The 19,564-nt window shown below is 44.6% G+C and overlaps 1 protein-coding gene across 4 annotated transcripts in view; it reads right to left on the reverse strand.

The window, feature by feature from the left end:
- The window catches only part of LOC135920271 (zinc finger protein 318-like), an 87,889-nt gene that overhangs the window by 47,242 nt on the left and 21,083 nt on the right, over positions 1-19,564 (reverse strand). For all 4 annotated transcript variants that reach the window (XM_065454440.1, XM_070527869.1, XM_065454439.1 and 1 more), the window contains 2 exons: positions 11,704-13,797; positions 2,015-2,186 (listed from right to left, as the gene is read on the reverse strand). In XM_065454440.1, coding sequence (XP_065310512.1) covers positions 2,015-2,186; positions 11,704-13,797 — 2,266 coding nt within the window. The remainder of the gene's footprint in view (positions 1-2,014; positions 2,187-11,703; positions 13,798-19,564) is intronic.

The following is a 19,564-nucleotide window of genomic DNA, read 5'->3' on the forward strand; positions in this document are numbered from 1 at the left end:
TGTAAGGCACACTGCATACAAATGCATAAACTGTGTGTTTGTTTCCACACTTGCAAGGTTGCAAAAGTTTGGCTTATATTAGCTTTTGTACAACAACCTGTTTCATCAGCACCTCTAGTGTTTTCTAGAGATTACCTAGTTAAAGAAGGCTGTCACAGCACTAAGAAAAGCTTAAACCAATGAGGCATCTGAAATTTTTTTGATGACTGCTTTGCCCACACCGGACAAGTGCAAAGAATTCCATTTTCTCCCATCTAGTGCAAAAGAGTGCAGCAAAACAAGGAGGTGAGACTGTTATTTTGTTCCTCATGAATCCACTTTCAGCCACTACATTGATTTTTACATGTCCATGTACCGGTCGCAAAAAATTAGGTCCCTATATATATATCTTGGTACAGAAAGGCAAGCATAATAAACATGGCTACAAGGAGGAGCACGACACAGTGTCTTGCATTATCTTCATTCTTGTATCCATGTTTTGCATGCTTGTCTTTTAGTACCATGAATTCCTCCCAACTTGCGCAGCTTTCTGTCATTTAATATTCCTGTTAATGTTTGATATTTCTGTTTGTCAGACTTATGTGGGTACAGTTATCTTTCCTTTATAAAGAGCTTATACCTGAAGGGTTTCACAGGGTCACACCACTGACAAAAGGAAAAAAAGAAATAAAGATAGCAATAAAAGAAAAAGCACCAGTAATCCTTTGAAAGGATACAAAAAGAGATGCGCAGTTTCCAATATGCCCATGCACTTTCATGCTCACGCAGTGCCCCATTACTTTATCATTTCTAGAGGAAAGCATAGTGCTAAAAGCTTCACATGATTCAAGCGTTCAATGGAATGCTGTTTGGTTAGGTAAGAGTATCCAAAACGACAAGTTGGATCATTCAACTATGCAATGCAAGCAAATTGAACTTGGGGCTTAAAAATAAATGTCCCTGCTCCACATGGAACCTTACAGAGACAACCCAATCACGTCAAATGCATAATTTATTTAGAATTGTTCAGACAATCAACTTAGCAGCACCAGAAGCTTGCATTTTGTGCCACGAAATACTGCCTGTGGTTGGATACCATTCCATGCTTTTCCTTTCTGTGGCTTAGCATAACAATAAGGAACAAATACACAAATAACACAACAGAAAAGGCATGTGAATGAGGACATATCAAATGGACTTACATAGGCATTTTTTTTTTTCAGAGAATTGTGGCACAGCAATAGTCAAGGGACGACAGAACATGGACAGCCACATCAGCATGCACACTGTAGAACACTGTGTCACCAAAAAAATAATCGTTAAGCATCCCAGTAAAGGCTCATGTTTAACTCTTTCCATACCAAGCCCACTGGGCATTGTTAGCCCACTAAAGATGATTTGAAACACCGCTTTCGAGACCTTCGACACCGCTCACAGACACACTGTGCTACCGCACGTGAAGGAGGAGAACAATATTTTTGTTTTCTAAGCAATTCGCTTTTTCCTGCCAGGAGTTCATTTTTGAATGCACTCTGCAGTTTCGCAATTGTCACAGTAGAAAGGAAAAATGGCCACCTCCGGGAGCGGCATGCACGCTTCAAAAGTTTGCAGATCTCGCGATTGTACACATATGCTTCATGCACACAATGAATGTGTGCATGAAGTATATATGTAAAGTGTAAATATATAATTTACTTTATGTAATTGTATGTTTTAAGGTATAGATTTTGATAAACTGGTATTGCAATCATTTTTTGTAGGTGCTTCTATTTGTTTACAGAATTCAGGACTCCACTAGCCTTTGGCTACCAAGTCCTGACACAGCCCATTCTTTGTACAAGTTCACGATAAGGATGACAAATGAATGAATTAATTAATGAGTTGCCCATCTGTGCCTATGCCAATGACAAGTTTCCCCTCCTACGCAACATATAAGTTTTCTCGCCTTACTGCCATGAGTTATAACCTACCATGAAGACAGTTTCACACAAGAAACACTCAAACGACAATGAGTTCACTGGTTGAATGAGCTCACCTCTTCCTCCTGCTGCTTCTTGTAGGCAATGGCCTCTATCTTGACACGTTGTGAGACCTTGAAGATCTTTCGAGACACTTCTTCCATGTTGCTGTTCACCTCCATCACCTGCTTCTTGACATCTTCGTACATGCTGCTGCTCTCCAGCAACAAGGGATCCCTGTGGCCGTCCCTTCAACAGAGCACCAACAAACCACGACCACCACGAAACTGTAGCGAGGCTATGCACCCTGCCAGCAGCTGTCAGGCACTTTCAGGGTGAACTCTGAGGCAGCAACGGTAAAATGCAACTACGAAAACTTCTGACTATATTAAGGCAGCAGTTATTTCAGCGCTCATCCTGTCCCATGTTAAAGCTCAATTTGACTACAGACTTGGAGATAACCTTCGTCAAGTCACATGCGACATTTCTTAGGTCGGACCGGAGAAGCTTTCCAAGTCATTCCAGTGATGTCGTGGCATAGTGTAACACAGAATGCCACACGAATGAAAAGAAAGCCTAGTTCATTGATCAAATTGCCTATTTCGCGATCAAGCAGATGTGTTGCCACCTCAAGTACTCTAAAAAAGTTACAGCCACAGATGTAGAAAGATTTCAGAATCAAGAAAACTGCCCTTTGTGTTTGCACTACAGTCACAATCATTCTTTTATTGAAATGTCTGCCATAAGATACACAGAGGTGTAACTGTAACCCAGAGACTATGAACATTTGTTACAATGTGTGCTCTTTACTAAGGCAAAGCTTCCTTTGCTTACATTTTACACAGTGCACTGCGAAGTGGAAGAAAAAAGTTAAGTATACACCTCGTGCAAGCGATCTTGCACGCAACGACAACAAGTGACACGACGTAGATGACTGTCGTGTTCGCCAGACCCCTGCAAGTCAAACCCTATGTGAGTGACTACTTTGAGCGACGTTCCCTCGGTGTTTCTGGTGTGACAGCAGCAAATATGCGCTGAAACTGGTGTGACGCGTGCTTTATCAATTTAGGTTGATGCGTTTTACTGTAAAGAGTAGCATAAGAAATTTCAGAAGGTCTAGCAGTAGAGGTTCTTATCCTTCAAAGTATCAAAATTTTGTCATTTGCTCGTTCCGTGTGACAATCGGTAGTACTAGACTGATGTACAGACACTTCCAGTTTTACCTTATTGTCTAGCCACTCATAGCACTTTGGAGTGACAAATTCTAGATTTCCCGAACTGAGCGGTCAAGCAACAAAACAGAGTGATCTGCTTGCGCGATGGCCCGTTTCGTCATGCACAAAATTGCTCTCATGGGGTTTGGGCATGGTTACTGACTTATCAGTAACAACACGCTTGGCAGCGTGGCCAGTTTGGGGCGTTGCCAGATAGCTGACACAGGAGCTTCCAACAACTGGTTCAGACGAGTTACAAGTAGTGTCATGAGAAGCTAAATTTCGGCTCGATCGATGCAAAATTATCAGTAAATCTCCACTCTTGACTAAAACAGGCTTGCTACATACATTTACATGCGTGGGCTTCAATGCGAATTTCAAGGGGAATCGCAATTAGCTCAAAACAAATTAATTTTGGGGTTCTACATGCCAACATCAGCATATAATTATGAGCACACCGTAGTGGGGGACTCTGAAAATTTTGACCACCTGGGAATCTTTAATGTGCAACCAATGCATGGCACACGGTCATTTTTGCACTCCACCCGTATTGGTACTTTGTCACATTCATTACAGTTTGTTCTATGCTATTTCATTATAAACAGCCATGTATAGACAGCGCTACGGAGCTCAATATTTCCACAAAAATATCACACGCATACAAGAAGACAGCCACTGCCACAGTTCAATGGGCAGACCATACAGTGCAGTGCATCGTGTGGAATAGATTCTGCATCAAGTCCATCTGGTAAGTATGCTGTCTTACCTGTTTTGTCAGGGTACTTAGCAAATTATTTCCACATTTCTAAATTCTCCCAAATCATAAAAAAATTTTTGCAGATAAATAAATTGCAAATGAAGTAAGTGATATAAATGTGCAGTACAGAGGAGTGCATGTGTCCACCTGTGATGTGCACAGGCTTCTAATTACATGCAGCCCTTTGCGTTTCCAAACTTCACCATTCCTGTTTAGGCTCATCCATTCACAAGCAAGTGATGCACAAAAATGAGGTGAAAACTGGCAAGCCATGTAAAACAATGTGACAGAGGAAGGCATTAGCAGGGTATCGTTTTCTCTGCGCGAAAGAATGCCTCGCTTTGCCACATCTAATTATATGAAATGTACACTGAAAGAACCAAGCAAATGTTGCGATAGTAATTTGGGAACTGAGTATGTTTGACACACATCGGCAGCAAATCTGAACCCCATCTCCTCTCAACGGGCATATTTCGTTCACTCTTGTAGCTTGCTTGCTATGTCTAAACATGGACTGGACGGTGAGGGCCGCTGCGCGGCGGCGAGAAGTGTGCGTCTGCGCGGTGCTTCTACATGCCTGCCACACATTTCATATGCAATGCCAGCAGATGGCAGCGAAGGTTCACATGTGCAGGGCACCGACTACTTGGCTGCACCTGAGCCTTCTTGGGATTTGCTTCCTTTAGCAGCGGCACATGTAGATACCAGAAGAAACTTTATTTTTCATCCAAATGTGCAAAACACATCGAGAATAAGCATAATCAATGAAAAGACAAAACTATTTTGCGGAAACATTTCCAGCAATTGGGAACAAACACCAGGCAGAAGACTCAAAGATGACTTTTCCCCAAGCCACCCAGAGCTCTCGTCATATGTGAACTACTGGTGTGCATTTCATTTGCCTTACATTGTGTATGACACTACAGCTGAAGGTCTTGTATTGGTCTGTCTCCTTTGACCGAGCTTTCAAAAGAAAACGAGTCACATGCAAAACTTCTTTGTCCCGTTTTCCGGCTCTAAAGCAACAAATGATGCTTGCTGCCAATCATTCAGTGTTGACTGAAGACAATTAAGCGAGAAACTCACTCAATACATAAACTTATCAAGAACTTTTTTTTCTGGTTTGTTGCCAACACTCGTCAATAAAGAATTGATTGGCTTCTGTTCCGACGCTTTGCTATGCACTTGCGTGGCACTAGCAGACTACACTCCACCACTGTGTCAACATTGTTCATGCATATTTTGCGCAGCCTGCAGTTGCAAAAGAGTAGCCAATTCATTCTGAACAGATTTGGGTGTATGAAGGCTAGGTATGTTAATATATACTTGAAAGGTCACTTGTGGTGTTCAACCGCTACTGTTTGTGAAATTTTCCGGATGCCACTACAAAAGTATGCAACTTTTTTGCTTTTTCTTTTCCCTACATACAGTCCAGCTATACACAGTTTTTGGGCGTCGTGATTGGATAGTGTCCTGCCCAACTGCTAGCAGTCTGAATGAATGAAACTGTATTGCATCACATTAATCAACCATATGACAATGGAAGACATATCTCATGTGGTGAACAAATGGTAGCATAAAGGAGCCGATAACCTCCACTTAAGGTCGAATCTGGAAACAAATGTAAGCTTTTGTTAGGCATGAAAATGCAAGGGACAATGCACTACATGTAAATGGTGTGGTGCTATTGTGTGCAATGAGTTCCCATGTACCTTCATGCCAATACATGATGTTGTGACCACGAGATGCCTGTGCTTTAGTAGTGCTGTACAGTCACGAGCAAGTTAATTTTTTCTAGGACATAATTACTTGCACTGGTTGCGACCAAAAAAACATTTTCTTGGCATCAGTGCTCCTCAGCCTTTTGCTCATTACTATATGCACACCTTAGGGGCAGGTGTTTGCTGATGTCTTAGCACTGCTGTTGACCCTGATGCTATAACAGGCCTGCTCCCATCATCAGCAGAAATGAAGCTCCACAATCAGATTTTGCTTGCGCCTGAATGTTTTATTTATTGTATTATTTTTATCTAATTTTAATATTTATGGCAACAACTCTAAAGGCTTGAGTTTGAGTCTGCTATATCTTCAGGTAGTGGTGCAAATTTTATCCTCACTTACATTTTTGTTTCTGATTTCGCTTGAAGAAGTTGAAAGGTGCCTTAAAGGACAACTTAAATTTTTGATGGGACCTTTATTTTATGGTAAATCTAGCTCCTAACTCATTTAACCATAACTAAATGATTACTGGCAAGTGCCAGCATACACTAAATATTTTACTATAATATACTTATATTTACAGACCATTTCTGAATAAACAGGAAACAAACAGCAAGAAAGATACATACATAATGAAAGAAGTGGAAAGAAACAGAGCTGTTCTTTTTTAAGTTTCTTAAACATGGTTTTAATCTCCGGTGCTGATTTTGTCAACTTCCTGTCCCTTCTATATGAATTTTTTTTCACTGGTTTCCTGTTTATTCAGATGTACCAACTTGTACGGGAAGAAACTCTGTAGAACCTTTATGAATCAATTTCAGTTTCACAACACTGGTGCTGGATGCTTCATGAAGGCACAATACGTTGCCTCACTCCATTCCTGTGATCACTACAGCCATGGAGGAAGGAAAGTAGCTTCATGCCCTCCACCTTTACCACAGTCTTTACTCTCCACCCATTCTACTCTCCCTAAAACTCTCTGTGCATTACATGATGTTCCCTCCCAGACTTCTTTCCTACATGTCTGCAGCAGTCACGCGCAAGCACCGCCAGAAGAAATGCATGCAAGGCTGGACTTTTTTTGTATCGACCCTTTTTGCGGCGATCCCGTGGGTGCTGCCATGTTTCATCATGTGGTGACGCATCCATTGCTTGCCTCAGCTGTCTCTCTGTTTATAATGGATGTGTATGACGGCGGTGCGGCTCAGCTAACAGCTAACCACTGTTTCGGGAGATATCATAGACAGTGATTGGTTGGATAACATGAAGCTTTGGCCACAGCTTCAAATAACATGTAAAAGCACTTTGAGAGCCGATTAAGCTATGTCCAACTGACGCGACCAGCGTATATGATGCTTGTTCTAAAAGCTTGCATAAATATGTATTCCAAACTATCCAAACTTTCCGCTTATGAATTGAATCAGGATCAGTGGGTTTTGCGCTTCAATTCTTTATTTGGCAAATACTTTGCAGCAGCAGCTTGCCACATTTATGACTCAATAAAGTTCCTTGTTGCGGTCACTACCTGATTATTTTCTGCCTAAATGCTCGCGGGTGCGCACATTTACGACAGATTTTTTCCTACTGAGCACAAGGCTTGAAGTGCAACTGTTCTATACATCGTAATACCTTGTAGCAAAGATGTGTTATCGCTAGTAACTCACTTACTCTTGTAGACTGTCGTGAAACATTCAGCTTCGACTATTGCAGTACAGCGGCAAGTTGGGCTAGTTGGTGGAAGTTCATCTTGTAATAAAGGGGTTTAGTGCGCTGTATACACACGGACAACACAAGTATAAGTGGACAAGACACGCGCAGACTCACAACTGAATTTTACTGGGTGAAAGATGACATATATGCAGCAGTCGCATATACAATGATCACAATGACGTCATCGTGCTGATAGGCCATCCAAAACTGCGGCTGTCACAATCTTGCATCTAGAAATTGCACCTCACAATCAGCAAGCACAATGGAAGGATCGCTGACACATACACGTGCTTCTTCTTTATAACATAGGCCTTGAACAGATGCTATGTACAATAATCCCTATGACGGTATAAAATGCTTGTTTTTTCTAGAAGCGGAAGGCACACATTCTTTGTCTCTTTTTCACAAGCCCTGCAATGTTTTGCTACGTGGGAATCTTCGTCAGATGACTCACTCTTAAAACATTCTTTTAAACGGATATTAATAGAGCATTGAGTCTGACCGACATAAACACAGCTGCTGGAGAAAGGGAATTCGTAAACCACACAACACATACAGGGAACAAACTGTGACCTGTGGCTTACATGGCAAACAAAAGGGCTATGGCTAGGAATCTTTTTGATCTTTTACAGGACCTGTGTGTGCATTGTTAAAGGAGCAGAATACACTGCATTCACCCCATAACGTTGCGCCATGTTCTTTAAATTGTGCGACGCCTTATGTTGGTAAGGGATCACAGCATGTCTTTTACGCTCCCGGTTGTTGTCTAGAGATGAATTTTGGCTTTTAGTGCGAAGTGAAACACGGACACAGAAGGAGCAGACAGGACGAGCGCTAAAAGCCAAAATCATGTTACCGTACCAACTCGCCCAACTGTCTATCCTTCTTGAGATGAAGCTGTAACGCTACACTTAACTTTCCTGATCAATTTTTCGCAAGCCACTGTTACCATAGAACTCGGATAACCAGCTGTATTTAGCCTAACCAATTGATGTTCAACACTCTCTGCTACTGTGAGCCGCATGATTTCATCAGGGCAGCACCAATGCTGGACACAACAATGCCGTTATTTACTGCTTTAGAATGACCTGAAGAGAAACTTAACAGTGCTTCGATGGATCTGGGACGAAATAGCCAGCAGGGATGAGCTGCTTCAAAGCGCAGGTGAATATCCAAATACTGTTGCTTGTTCTAATGAGGGTGTTCAGCTGTGAAGTCCTAGCCCCCATTTCTCGAATAGTTTAAAAGGACGTCTTGTTGGGTCAGTTGGTCACAATTCATCTTGGGTACTAGGCACGAACACAGACACGACACAAGGAAGGAACTGTCTCTTCTTCTTCCTTGTGTCATGTTTGCGTTTGCGCCTAGTACTCAAGATTTCTTGAATACTTTCTCAGTATCAAGAATGCCGTCCTCCAGCCCTCCCCTGTGGACAAACAGCAGGTAGTCATCCGCACAGCAAAAAACGCGAACTGCTATTCTACCCAGGTCATCACTGATAGCCCTAGAGACTTTTGACAGAAAGATGTCGCTAATTACGGGTGACACTTTGGAACCAATACAGACCCCCAACTTCTGAATGAAAAGCTGTCCTCACCAGGAAACATAGGTGGATGACAAATACAAAGACAAACGTTCCAAAAAGGCTTCCAAAGAGATATGCTGCACAAAAAACTTCTGCTCGTCATTATATTCTGTAATGCACTCCTTTACAGCAATCTCATATCAAGACAACAACCAGGAGTGAAAAAGACATGCTGTGATTTCTTACCGACATAAGGTGTCGCACAATTTGAAGAATGTGACGCAACGTTATGGGGTGAATGTAATGTTTTCTACTCCTTTAAATATGGCCTGTTAGTGTGCACACGTCCTGAGAAAGATAGGAAAGATTCCTAGCCATAGCCCTTTTGTTTGCCGTGTAAACCACAGGTCACAGTTTGTTCCCTGCACGTGTGGTGTGGTTTATGAATTCTTTTTCTCTAGCGGCTATGTTTATGTTGTTCAGACTGGACGCTGTATTAATATCTGTTTAATAGAACATTTTAAGAATAAGTCATCTGAGGAACATTCCCACGTAGCAAAACATTGCAGGGCTTGTGAAAAAGAGACAAAGAATGTGTGCCTTCCACTTCTAGAAAAAACAAACATTTTATACCGTCACAGGGATCGTCGTACACGGGAGTTGTTCGAGGCCTATGTTATAAAGAAGAAAGCACATGTATGTGTTGGCGATCCTTCTATTTTGTTTGCTGATTGTGAGGTGCAATTTCTGGACGCAAGATTGTGACGGCAGCGACCTTGGATGGTCTATCAGCATGATGACGTCATTTTGATCATTGTATACATATATGTCATCTTTCAACCAATAAAATTCAGTTGTGAGTCTGCGCGCATCTTGTCCACTTCTCTAATTCTGCGGTCCATGTGTCTAAGTGCAGTAAACCCCATATTACAACATGTGCAACTATTCTTGTGCTGTCGGTGTAGTCCATCATTTATTGTGCATATATATATAGTGTGCGCCCATTCACTTATTCTTGACACGCTGGCGATAGAGTGGGTGTAAGTTTACATGCCTGTTGGGGTAGGTGTATGTAGATAACGTGCGCGAAACTTACCATGACACCAATCAGTACTACTCGTTTTGTCTTTGACCAGCGGTACTCACTCTTGCCGACGTTCCGGGGCTGAAGCCCTTTGAAAATTAGGGATACAATGCTGGCAGATGAGCAAATTTCTGTATCCTCAAGGAAAGCCGTAGATATCGAAGTGCTGGTAACATGGACAGTTCTAACACATGTCTGCGAACTTGGCCACATAGATTCCTTCCATTCCTCAACATGCCAGTCACTATTTTTGCAACAAACTACTGCACACGTCTTTACGCCACCACTCGATAATTTGCAGCATGATAGGAACACAGCGCACTAGCGAAAATTCAGTTGCATTTCCAACAGCTGATCGCACAGAAGCAAAGTAGCAACGGTAATGGTTTCGCATTTGTGCGCTGTCGCTGAGGCCACGTGCGGTGCACCGCCGAAAGAGCCATCTTGTTTTTTTAGAACAAAGTGCTCTGCGAAAAGGGTCCATAATCAATGTCATCGTATCAGCCTTATTGCTACACGATGTCAGAAAATTTTGCTTTGTGTTACGACACCAACTCCAGCATTTCGAGAGCAAATTTAGTATCAATTAAGATATCGTGTTTCCCAACCTTTATACTTCCTAAATGCAATATTTTTATGTGCAAGGAGACTGCGGTAGAGTTTCTACCCCTTGAAAATATCCTTCCATACTCCTCTAACACATCCACAAAGCAATCTGCAAGTTGGCCAGCCATATTAATCTTCATGCAAAGCGTTACGACTGTTTTGTGTGAAAAACAATTCTATTTGATGCTTGTGTCAACGGCGAGAGCAACAAGCTTGTGTCGGCCAGCTAACGTGGAGCTGGCTGCAACGGCAGAAATGTTGCGTCATGCCACTGTGCAGGAAAACTACAATTTGTCGGCAGCCAGCATCCAGAAGACAGCTGATAGCAGGGCACTGTGCCACTAATGTGTTTGTATGATTACCAGATAACTTCGGTTTTCTTCTCCCTCTTTCTATTTCTTTTTCATTTTACTTCTTATTTTCATGTTTGCAGTCACCTCCGGGTTCAAGTAATAAAGCACTAGACTGGTATATGAAAAGTTCAGCCATTTCCAACATACCAGGTTTTAATTTAGGATAGGACAAACTTGACATTGATGGACCTCTCGCCGGATTATTCCAAGTCCGTAGTAATGAGTGTCGACTGTGTCACATTTTCACCTAGCAACATACGTTGATCTACAGACATAACCAATTGTTTTTTGACTGCATGGCACCTGAGGAAAAAAGAAGTGAAAGCATAGCTAAAGGAAAAAAGTTCATTTCGGCATTAGCTTTTATCCCATCTGTAAAATTGGCTTTCAAATTTAACTAGGTTTACTTCTCACATTACTTCTAGCACAACCTTGGCAAGAAAAGTTGATATGGAAATTGTCCAAGAGACAATGAGAACTACAAATCATGCTCTTGTGTAGTACGCAGGAGAAAAACTGTTGACTGGCGTGAATTGCACGTAGGATGCCCAGTGGCATGTCAAAATTCCTTACAAGCCACTGTAGTCTTTGGGAAGAACACAGACAAGTAGTGCGAAAAGGACAGATACGCATCTGTCCTATCCTTCTGGATGCATGCAATAATTGCAGGAATCGGTACAAAACAAATAGCCATCAGATTACACAATCACTGCATGGCACAGTGTTGCCGTTCCAGTGTGCTCGTATGCAGCGATACTATAACTCCACATCACGTTCAAATGCGGCTAAGGGACTCACCGCTTGTGCTGCCGCCGCCGCATTATCTCGTTCTGGATCTTGCCGAGGCGGACCAGCTCCTGCTTGAGGAGGTTGAGCTTATCCCTGTGGCTATCCTTGGTCTCTACAAGCCGCAGGTAGTTGTCAATCTCCTCCTGAGTCACTGGCGGCAGCTTGTTTGAAGTCAATTTCTCCTCCTGCTTGACATTAGCAGGTGAGAAGCCTCTCTCATCCTTTGCAGAAGACATGGCTCCGTCCATGGCACTTTGGAGTGGCACGACACGAAGGTTGGAGCGCACCGCCTGCTGCTGCTGCTGCTGCTGCGCCGGCGGAGGGGGGTAGGAGTAGTCCGGTGGTGCCTGTGCAGGTGGAGGGTATCCTGCAAAGTACGGCGCTGCCTGGGGAGGCGGCGCGTTCATGGGAAAGTTCGGTGGGGGCACAGACAAGTTTGGTGGCGGAACCAAGGGCGGCCCTGAGGGCTGGCCGCTGTCATAGTATGGAGGCTGAGTAGGTTGTGAAGACCCCTGGTAGTACGGCGTCTGTGATGATGGGTGTTTGGGAGTTCTCTCTAGGCTGCTTCGCCGTGGCCGCAGCGGTGGGCTTTCGGGACTCCACCGGCGACCCGGTGTCCGGCCCTCCTGCCTCCTGTGTCGTGGTGTCCTCGGCGGCGGGCTTGGCGACCAGCGCTTTCCCATGGACCTGTCCGAAGATGGTGAGAGACTGTTGACTGGCGACGGGGAGTACCGGCGGGCAGAAGGTGTTGCAGCACCGCGGTAGTAGGGGCTCTCACGTCGTTCCCGGCGGTACGAAGGGGGTGACGGCCGCCGGTAGCTGTCGGCAGGGCTCCGCCCACGTCGCCGGTGGCTGGGGGAGTAGCTGTCCCGACGGCGCTTGACTGGGCTTGGGCTGCGACCCCCACGGCTGTAGGATCCCGTGTCGGAGGGCGTCCTTGGCCTTTTGCGTTCATAGCTTTCTTCCTTGGCTTCCTTCTCTCTGCTGAGCATCATCTTGAGCTCACGAAGCTCCTGCTTCATAGACTCTATGGAACTGTAGCCCAGCATCGACTGTTTTGACGACTGCTTTGTTGTCCTCGATGACAAGGGTGGTGGACTAAGCTCAGGGGATGGCGTCCTATGCCGCTGCAATGACTTCCATGACTCCTTTGGCGATCGGTCATCCAGAATGCGATCTGGGGCACGTCGGCCACCTCGCTGGGGAAGCGGTTGCTCCTGGTGTTGTTGCGACCTGCTGTCTGAAAATGCCTTTCCTGGTCGTGCCGGCTCGGCAGTCTTGCGGCGATCAAAAGGAAGTTTTAAGTCGATGGTCAGGTCTGACTCATCTGGTGAGGAAGGCCCTCCTCCAAACCGCTGCGGTGCTGGCATCCATGAATCCTGCGTTAGGTGTTTCTTCCTCTCGTCCATGAAAGGCTGCTTTTCCTGCGCAGGGCGTCTCTCTTCCATGAAAGACTGCTTCTCCTGTGCAGAGCGCCTCTCTTGCACAGACGGTGGGCGACCCGTGGTGAGAGCTTCATCACCGTAAAGAAATGCATCTTCATCATCAATGTTTTCATCAATGCCCAGACCCGGGATCAATGTGGATGACTGTCGTTGGCTTTTGCTGTCCTCCGAGTGAAACCTCGATTCACTCCGCAAAGTGGCATGGCTATCTGACAGCAGATCTGCGTACAAGTCCGTGCGCGAGTCGGGCCGATGTGAATCGGAATGTGAATCAGGACGGCGATCTAAACGTAGGCCACCGCCCTTACCATCCATGCGGTCATCCCAGGCATCGCGCCGTGAGTCGTATTCATCAACATCGGGGAAGATATCGTCAATGGGCTTCTTCCGTACGTCCAAGGACGATCCTTGCTTGCTTCCTACTGCCTTCCACGCTGATTCTGTGCTACCTTTATTAGATATTGGAAACAGTGGCTTTGGCAAGTCATCATACAGGTCCTTTGCGACCGGCTCCTCTTCATGGTCAGACTCCTCTGGTGACCGTGCCCCGGAATATCCCTGTATTGCCTTCAGTGCAGAACTGGAGCTGCGGGGTGAATCCAACTTGTCAAGACCCAGTTTCTGTTTCTCTTTCAAGGCTAGCTCCAGCAGCTGGGCCCTGGAATAGTGTCAGAGAAGAACAAGCAATAGTTAAACATAAAGACAAAGCAACATTTCGGCTTGACTATGGTCGAAAGTATAAGGTTTACACTTGTTGTCTTGCTCTGTATTCAATATCCATCCTTCTTTTAGGCCATTAATTTATGCGTAACCCTTTGTGGTCCCACGCAATTATCTCACAAGTTATAGTCATCATGCAATGTGCCAATTCAAACAAGAACTCTTTATTTCGGTGTTGTGACCTGAAAACCTGAATATGCTATGGCACTGGCGATATCAGCGAATAGTGTGTGCGTAAAAAATAAAATGTGTAACAAGTACAACAAAACAGAAATAGAGATGGAAGTCCCCTAGTTTGAAACACTACCTCCAGTCAGCAGTGAAATAAAAAAGGGACACAAATTCTGTGGTAGTAAACAAAAAGGTAAAAAAAAAATTCAAGAAACTGACATTTTGGCCTCCTAGTGGAAGCCTTATTCATGACCCTTGTTCCATAAGGGAGCCTTCTTGTTTGCTGTTTCCTTTTTTTTGCTACAACTCCACCCAATCAGACATTTCATCAAACTCTCAACTTCAGAAAGGTAATAAATACATCAAAATAATGAATAGAAAAGGAATACAATATAATGACAAAATAGTAAGAAATTGGACATTTAATTTTGACGTTTTACATGAAAAAAAAAAAAGAACACAGTATAAATATGAGCCATGCCATGGTAGGGACTCCGAAAATGACCTCCTGAAGATCTTAAACGTGCACCCAATGCACACAGGCATTTTTACATTTCACCCCCATCAAAATGTGACCGCTGCGACCGGGATTTGATTGCACAACCTTTTGCTTAGCCACTCAACACATTGCCTCCAAGCCACCACAGCAGGTGCAAGATAGCAATGACACTAATTAGATATGCTTAAATATTATGTACATACAGTCGAAGCTGTTTATAACGAACTTCATAGTTCCACAAGAAGTGGTCGTTATATATATATAAATAGTTCTTTATATGTGGGCTCGCCCTTAAACACGCTAAAAAAAAAAAAGATGTTACAATTTGGCAGCACTTCGGTCTGAAAACCAAATTTTCAGTGTACCTTTTCTTCCCGGTGCATTCCCATATCCAGCTGCAAACTTCCGTTAGAAACATCCATCTAAACAGCAAAATGTAGCGTAAGGTGGCTCTTTCAAAACGGCACCTCATTCCAATCACCTATCATTTTCCAAATTGCAAGCGCAGCCACCATTTTTTAAGGCGAAAGCCTTTCTAGGCTCACGGTGAAGTTTGTGTCAGCAGACCTGACCGCCAGAGTGTCCGCCGAAGCGCCATCACGTCATATGAAGACTGATTAAAGACAGATTAAAGAATGAAAAATGATTGATAGTGACAGTTAGTGAATGATAACGTTATAATAGTTATGAGAGATTGGTAGAGGTTAATCATGACTAGTAATCACTAATAATGACTACTAATGACTGGTAATGACTACTGATCCAAAATGACCAATATGTCTAACGCCGGCTTGTAATGACCACAATTGATTAGAAATGACTAGAAATGTCTAGTAATGAGCAGTAATGACTGAAATGACTACTAATGATGACGGCTTGTAAGGACCATTGATTTGAAATGGCTAAAAATGCTTGGTAATTATCAGTAATGACTAATAATAACTTATAATGACTACTGATGACTATGATATGACCAACATGTTTAACAACGGCTTGTAATGACCACAATTGATTACAAATGACCACATATGCTTAGTAGTGAGCAATAATGACTAATAGAAAGAAGAGAAAGAGAAAAGGCAAATGATAACGGGAGGAAGAGTAGGCTGTCGCTATTCACCTTTTAAGAGAGATCTTAAGAGACCCTGTAATTTTTTATTCAGGAGCTTGTGATATTTTACTACCAGCGGGACATGCCTCACAGCATCAGCAAGTTTGAGGCTGCTGTCGTCGCTGCTAGACCGCCGTGGCATCAAACGAAAATAACACGTTTGTCGCGCGAAGTAAATAAATACTGCACATTTTTTTCCCCTTTCATCGCACTCTCTCTGGGTCACGTTTTAGACAGGTAAGTGGGCGACCTCATGAGAGAGAAGCGTTGTAGTTGGCTGGAAGCGTAAACCTTGTAAACTACTGTGTCATGCTGCCATTTTACATGGTCTCAGCATTATGGCTGTGCGTCAACCACACAAGAGCCGTAAAATTGCGCTATGTTACTTCAGGAAAAAAAAAAAACGTTTGAAAGGTAGAATGTCACGACAAACTGTTATCAGCAATCAGCAAAGCATAAATGAAGCACCACAAAACCATAATATACTGATAGTGGTGTGCTAACCACCAACCCTTTGCAACATTTAGTTACGGCAGCATGTGGTGCAGCGCTCTTGCTGACTAAGGCCGCATAGGGCCACGTCAACAGAAATGCTTGAGCAGCCATTCCCATGGTAGAAAGACGTAGATGGTCACTCCAAATCGTTGAAACAGGCATAATGAAGATGGTGCCGCATGGACAAATGCGGGGAAAAAAAAAAAGAGTGATGCTGTTGTGGCATTCAATATCGCACCAACGCATGGCCCGCGTAATGCTTGTATATGCTGTACGCAACACGCCTCTGCCCTGGAGGTATGTCTTGAAAACGCGTGACAACACGTGACCTACTCCGCGGCTTTTGAAATCTGCACAAGGCAGTTGCTGGCTCATCTCAAAGGCCATATCATTGCAGTTGGATTGGAGCGGGATGATGCACGCTACCATGTGCCCAGTTAGGTCGTGGTTCTGTGCTGTGGCACTTTACGAATGCCCTTTTCAACTGCGACTGGGTTTGAAAGGTTTATTGTGGCAGTATGGCGATTTTAAATAATGTTTATTATATCTGGAAGCAGTTCCCATAGGGAGGGTTGGAAAATCGCAACTTCACTGAAATGTGGTCATTATAATTAATAGACCATTAAATGTGGGATCGTTTGGGATCGTCATAAGTGGGTTCGGCTGTATACAGTTTCAAGCAAACGTCGGGGGGGACTATGAATGCTGTTTCTAAGAAAAGCAAGTTCCTTATTGGAAAAGTTAACAGATGGGGTGCTTACACATTCGAGATCAAATCTCAAAATATTTTCAGCTTAATGATGCTTCACGCGCGGCAAGAGAGATCATTGAAGCTGAAAGTGTTCCGAGATTAGGTCCCGAGTGCATAAGCACCCCATCCGCTAACCTTTCAGATAAGAGACTATCTTCATATTTCAGATAAGGAGGTAATCATTTACACATGTGTGGTGGCTTTGTGCACATGTATAAAATTGTGCTCTGAAAAAATAAACGTTTGTTGGTAGTACACGCCTTGTGCGTTGACGTTATTTTTGTGGTTGCTCCCTCTGGGCTATATAGAACCTGAAGATCATTAACTAACAAGCCCAAATTTCTACTATTTTAAATTGAAAAGCATGGTGTCACATGCACACAAGTAAACATGAACACATCTCCCCTAATGACTGCGGAAACTCGCTGTCAGAACGCTGGAGTGACGAAGTGCGGCAGCAGCAGTGAGCAAATTGACTTTTGTGCTGCCTCTCATTTGAAGCTATCAGCACATTGGGTCCTCGTCACAGATCGCTTTCAAGAAAGGGTCCACAGGGTCCAGTATGGTGGCACCATACGCAGCAGTGACTGTAATAGAACACTCCCTCCCTGGTGCCTTGTGCGCAATGGAAGACAGCACGCTTCCTCTCTGCTTTACCCCATTGCAAACACGAGAGCTGTCATTGTTGGCTCACCCTCGCATGCTTTCACTCGCACATACAGCATACGGCACATGGCGACGATGTTATCGTCCTTGGACTTTACACGGAACATCATGGCGATGGCAGAAATGCGTCTGGAAATCCACATACAGTGAAACCTTGTTAAACCATAGTTGGCCGGAGTTCGGAAAAAGTATGTGCTAAACCGTAGTACTGCTTAAACGAACTAGCATGAGGTCGCCCACTTACCTGTCTAATGGCGTTTTTCACTGGTCGATTCGGAGCAGGATTTTTCGCTCCGCGGCAACGAATCCGAATTTCACTGGTCGATCTGGAGCGGGTTCGCGCGTTCCACTGGTCGTTTCGGATCAACTCGCTCCGCGCCGGATCGCTCTCACTTGCTCCGCCGCCGAGACGCGGATTCGGACGGAAATAGAACGCGTCACATGGCGTCACTTCCGTCTTCAAGCGAAATCGGTACCCGGTCGGTACGCACAACATTGTGTTGGGCATAGTTTGCGGAACCGGTTTGTGTCACGTGCACGCAGACTTCCTGTGTGATCTCCCGCGGAGCGTTCGTGCGCTCCACTGGCAGACTCGGATTGGTGAAAGCCGAGCGCTCGCTCGAGGATTCACGTGGCTGCTCCAGATCGACCAGTGAAAAACGCCATAAAACGTGACCCAGAGAGAGTGCAATGAAAGGGGAAAAAAATGTGCAGTATTTATTTACTTCGCGCGACAAACGTGTTATTTTCGTTTGATGCCACGGCGGTTTAGCAGCGACGACAGCAGCCTCAAACTTGCTGATGCTGTGAGGCAGTTTTTCAGCCAGCCCCCTCTTCTCGGCAAATACTCGCATGGCAGATTCCTCGTTGGCGTTGCATATTCTCCGTGCAGAGGCGCGGTAGCATTGCAGAAGTTGCGGGGCACCTTTTCATTGCGGGGTGCTGTTCTCGTTGTGACGACTGCATTCATGAGGCTGAGGTAACACGCAGCTTCTGCCACTGTCAGGCCTGAATCGCCCATGCTGTTGCTCTCCGTGTCGTCCTTATCACTGTCGCTAGGCGACACTCCGGCAACGACAGAGGCAACAATGGCAAAAAGTCTAACCTCGTAGCCAACATCTCGTCGCGGTTGCAGCAGTACTGCTGTGTAACTTTTTCGCATTCCAAATGCCAAGCATCGTAGTCATAAGTAGACCCATGCCACGTGCCAGCGCCAACTTTTCGTGTCACGTTCGATAGCATGAACAATGTCTAATTTTTCTTCTATGCTGAGCACCCGGCGTCGTTTTTATCAGTTTCGGCATGACGCGAGTTCTCGCTTGCACGATGCCACAACACTCTCTGGCACCGTGCCAATACGATGTTGATGTGGCTTCACATGCAAACACATAGGGCGCTTGGAGGTCGTTGTGCTGATCTCTGAGGCTTGTTGTTCTGCCGGGCCACTCGATGGAGAGCACCGCCGCGCTTGCGCGACGAAAAGTGGAAACACTACATGTCAACCGATACGTACGCAATAAGCTGGTACGGTTTATGCGCATACAAAATACATTATGTGGAATGGCCACTGAGTCGGGGATTGGACTTTACTACTTTTAAAACGGAACTACTGTTTAAGCGGGTAGGGTTTAACGAGGTTTTACTGTAATTGCTATTGCAATAAAAACAGATTACAAACATTGTACTGGCCCTGGTTAAGAGACGCCCGCCCACTGAACTCACTGCAGCACGCGCCTTCCTAACATTTAGTTCGTTCGCGGCACCTTCAGCCTACTTTTCATTGCTTTGCACCTCAGCTAGGGAGCGCTGCACCATTTGGCCCGCTCAACTGCATTCTAGTACACACTAAATACAGCCGCCCTGACCGTTCCAAGAGCAGCGGCGACAGCCAGGAATGGTCGTAAGTGCCAGGAAGTCCAGTATTATAAGCACGAAAATTACGAGAAACTGTGAGAGAGGCGCTGTCTGCGGAATTTGAACGCTGCACTTTTTTTCAGGGAACGAGTCTGCTC

The sequence above is a fragment of the Dermacentor albipictus genome, chromosome 10, assembly GCF_038994185.2.
Source record: "Dermacentor albipictus isolate Rhodes 1998 colony chromosome 10, USDA_Dalb.pri_finalv2, whole genome shotgun sequence".
Classification (NCBI taxonomy): domain Eukaryota; kingdom Metazoa; phylum Arthropoda; class Arachnida; order Ixodida; family Ixodidae; genus Dermacentor; species Dermacentor albipictus.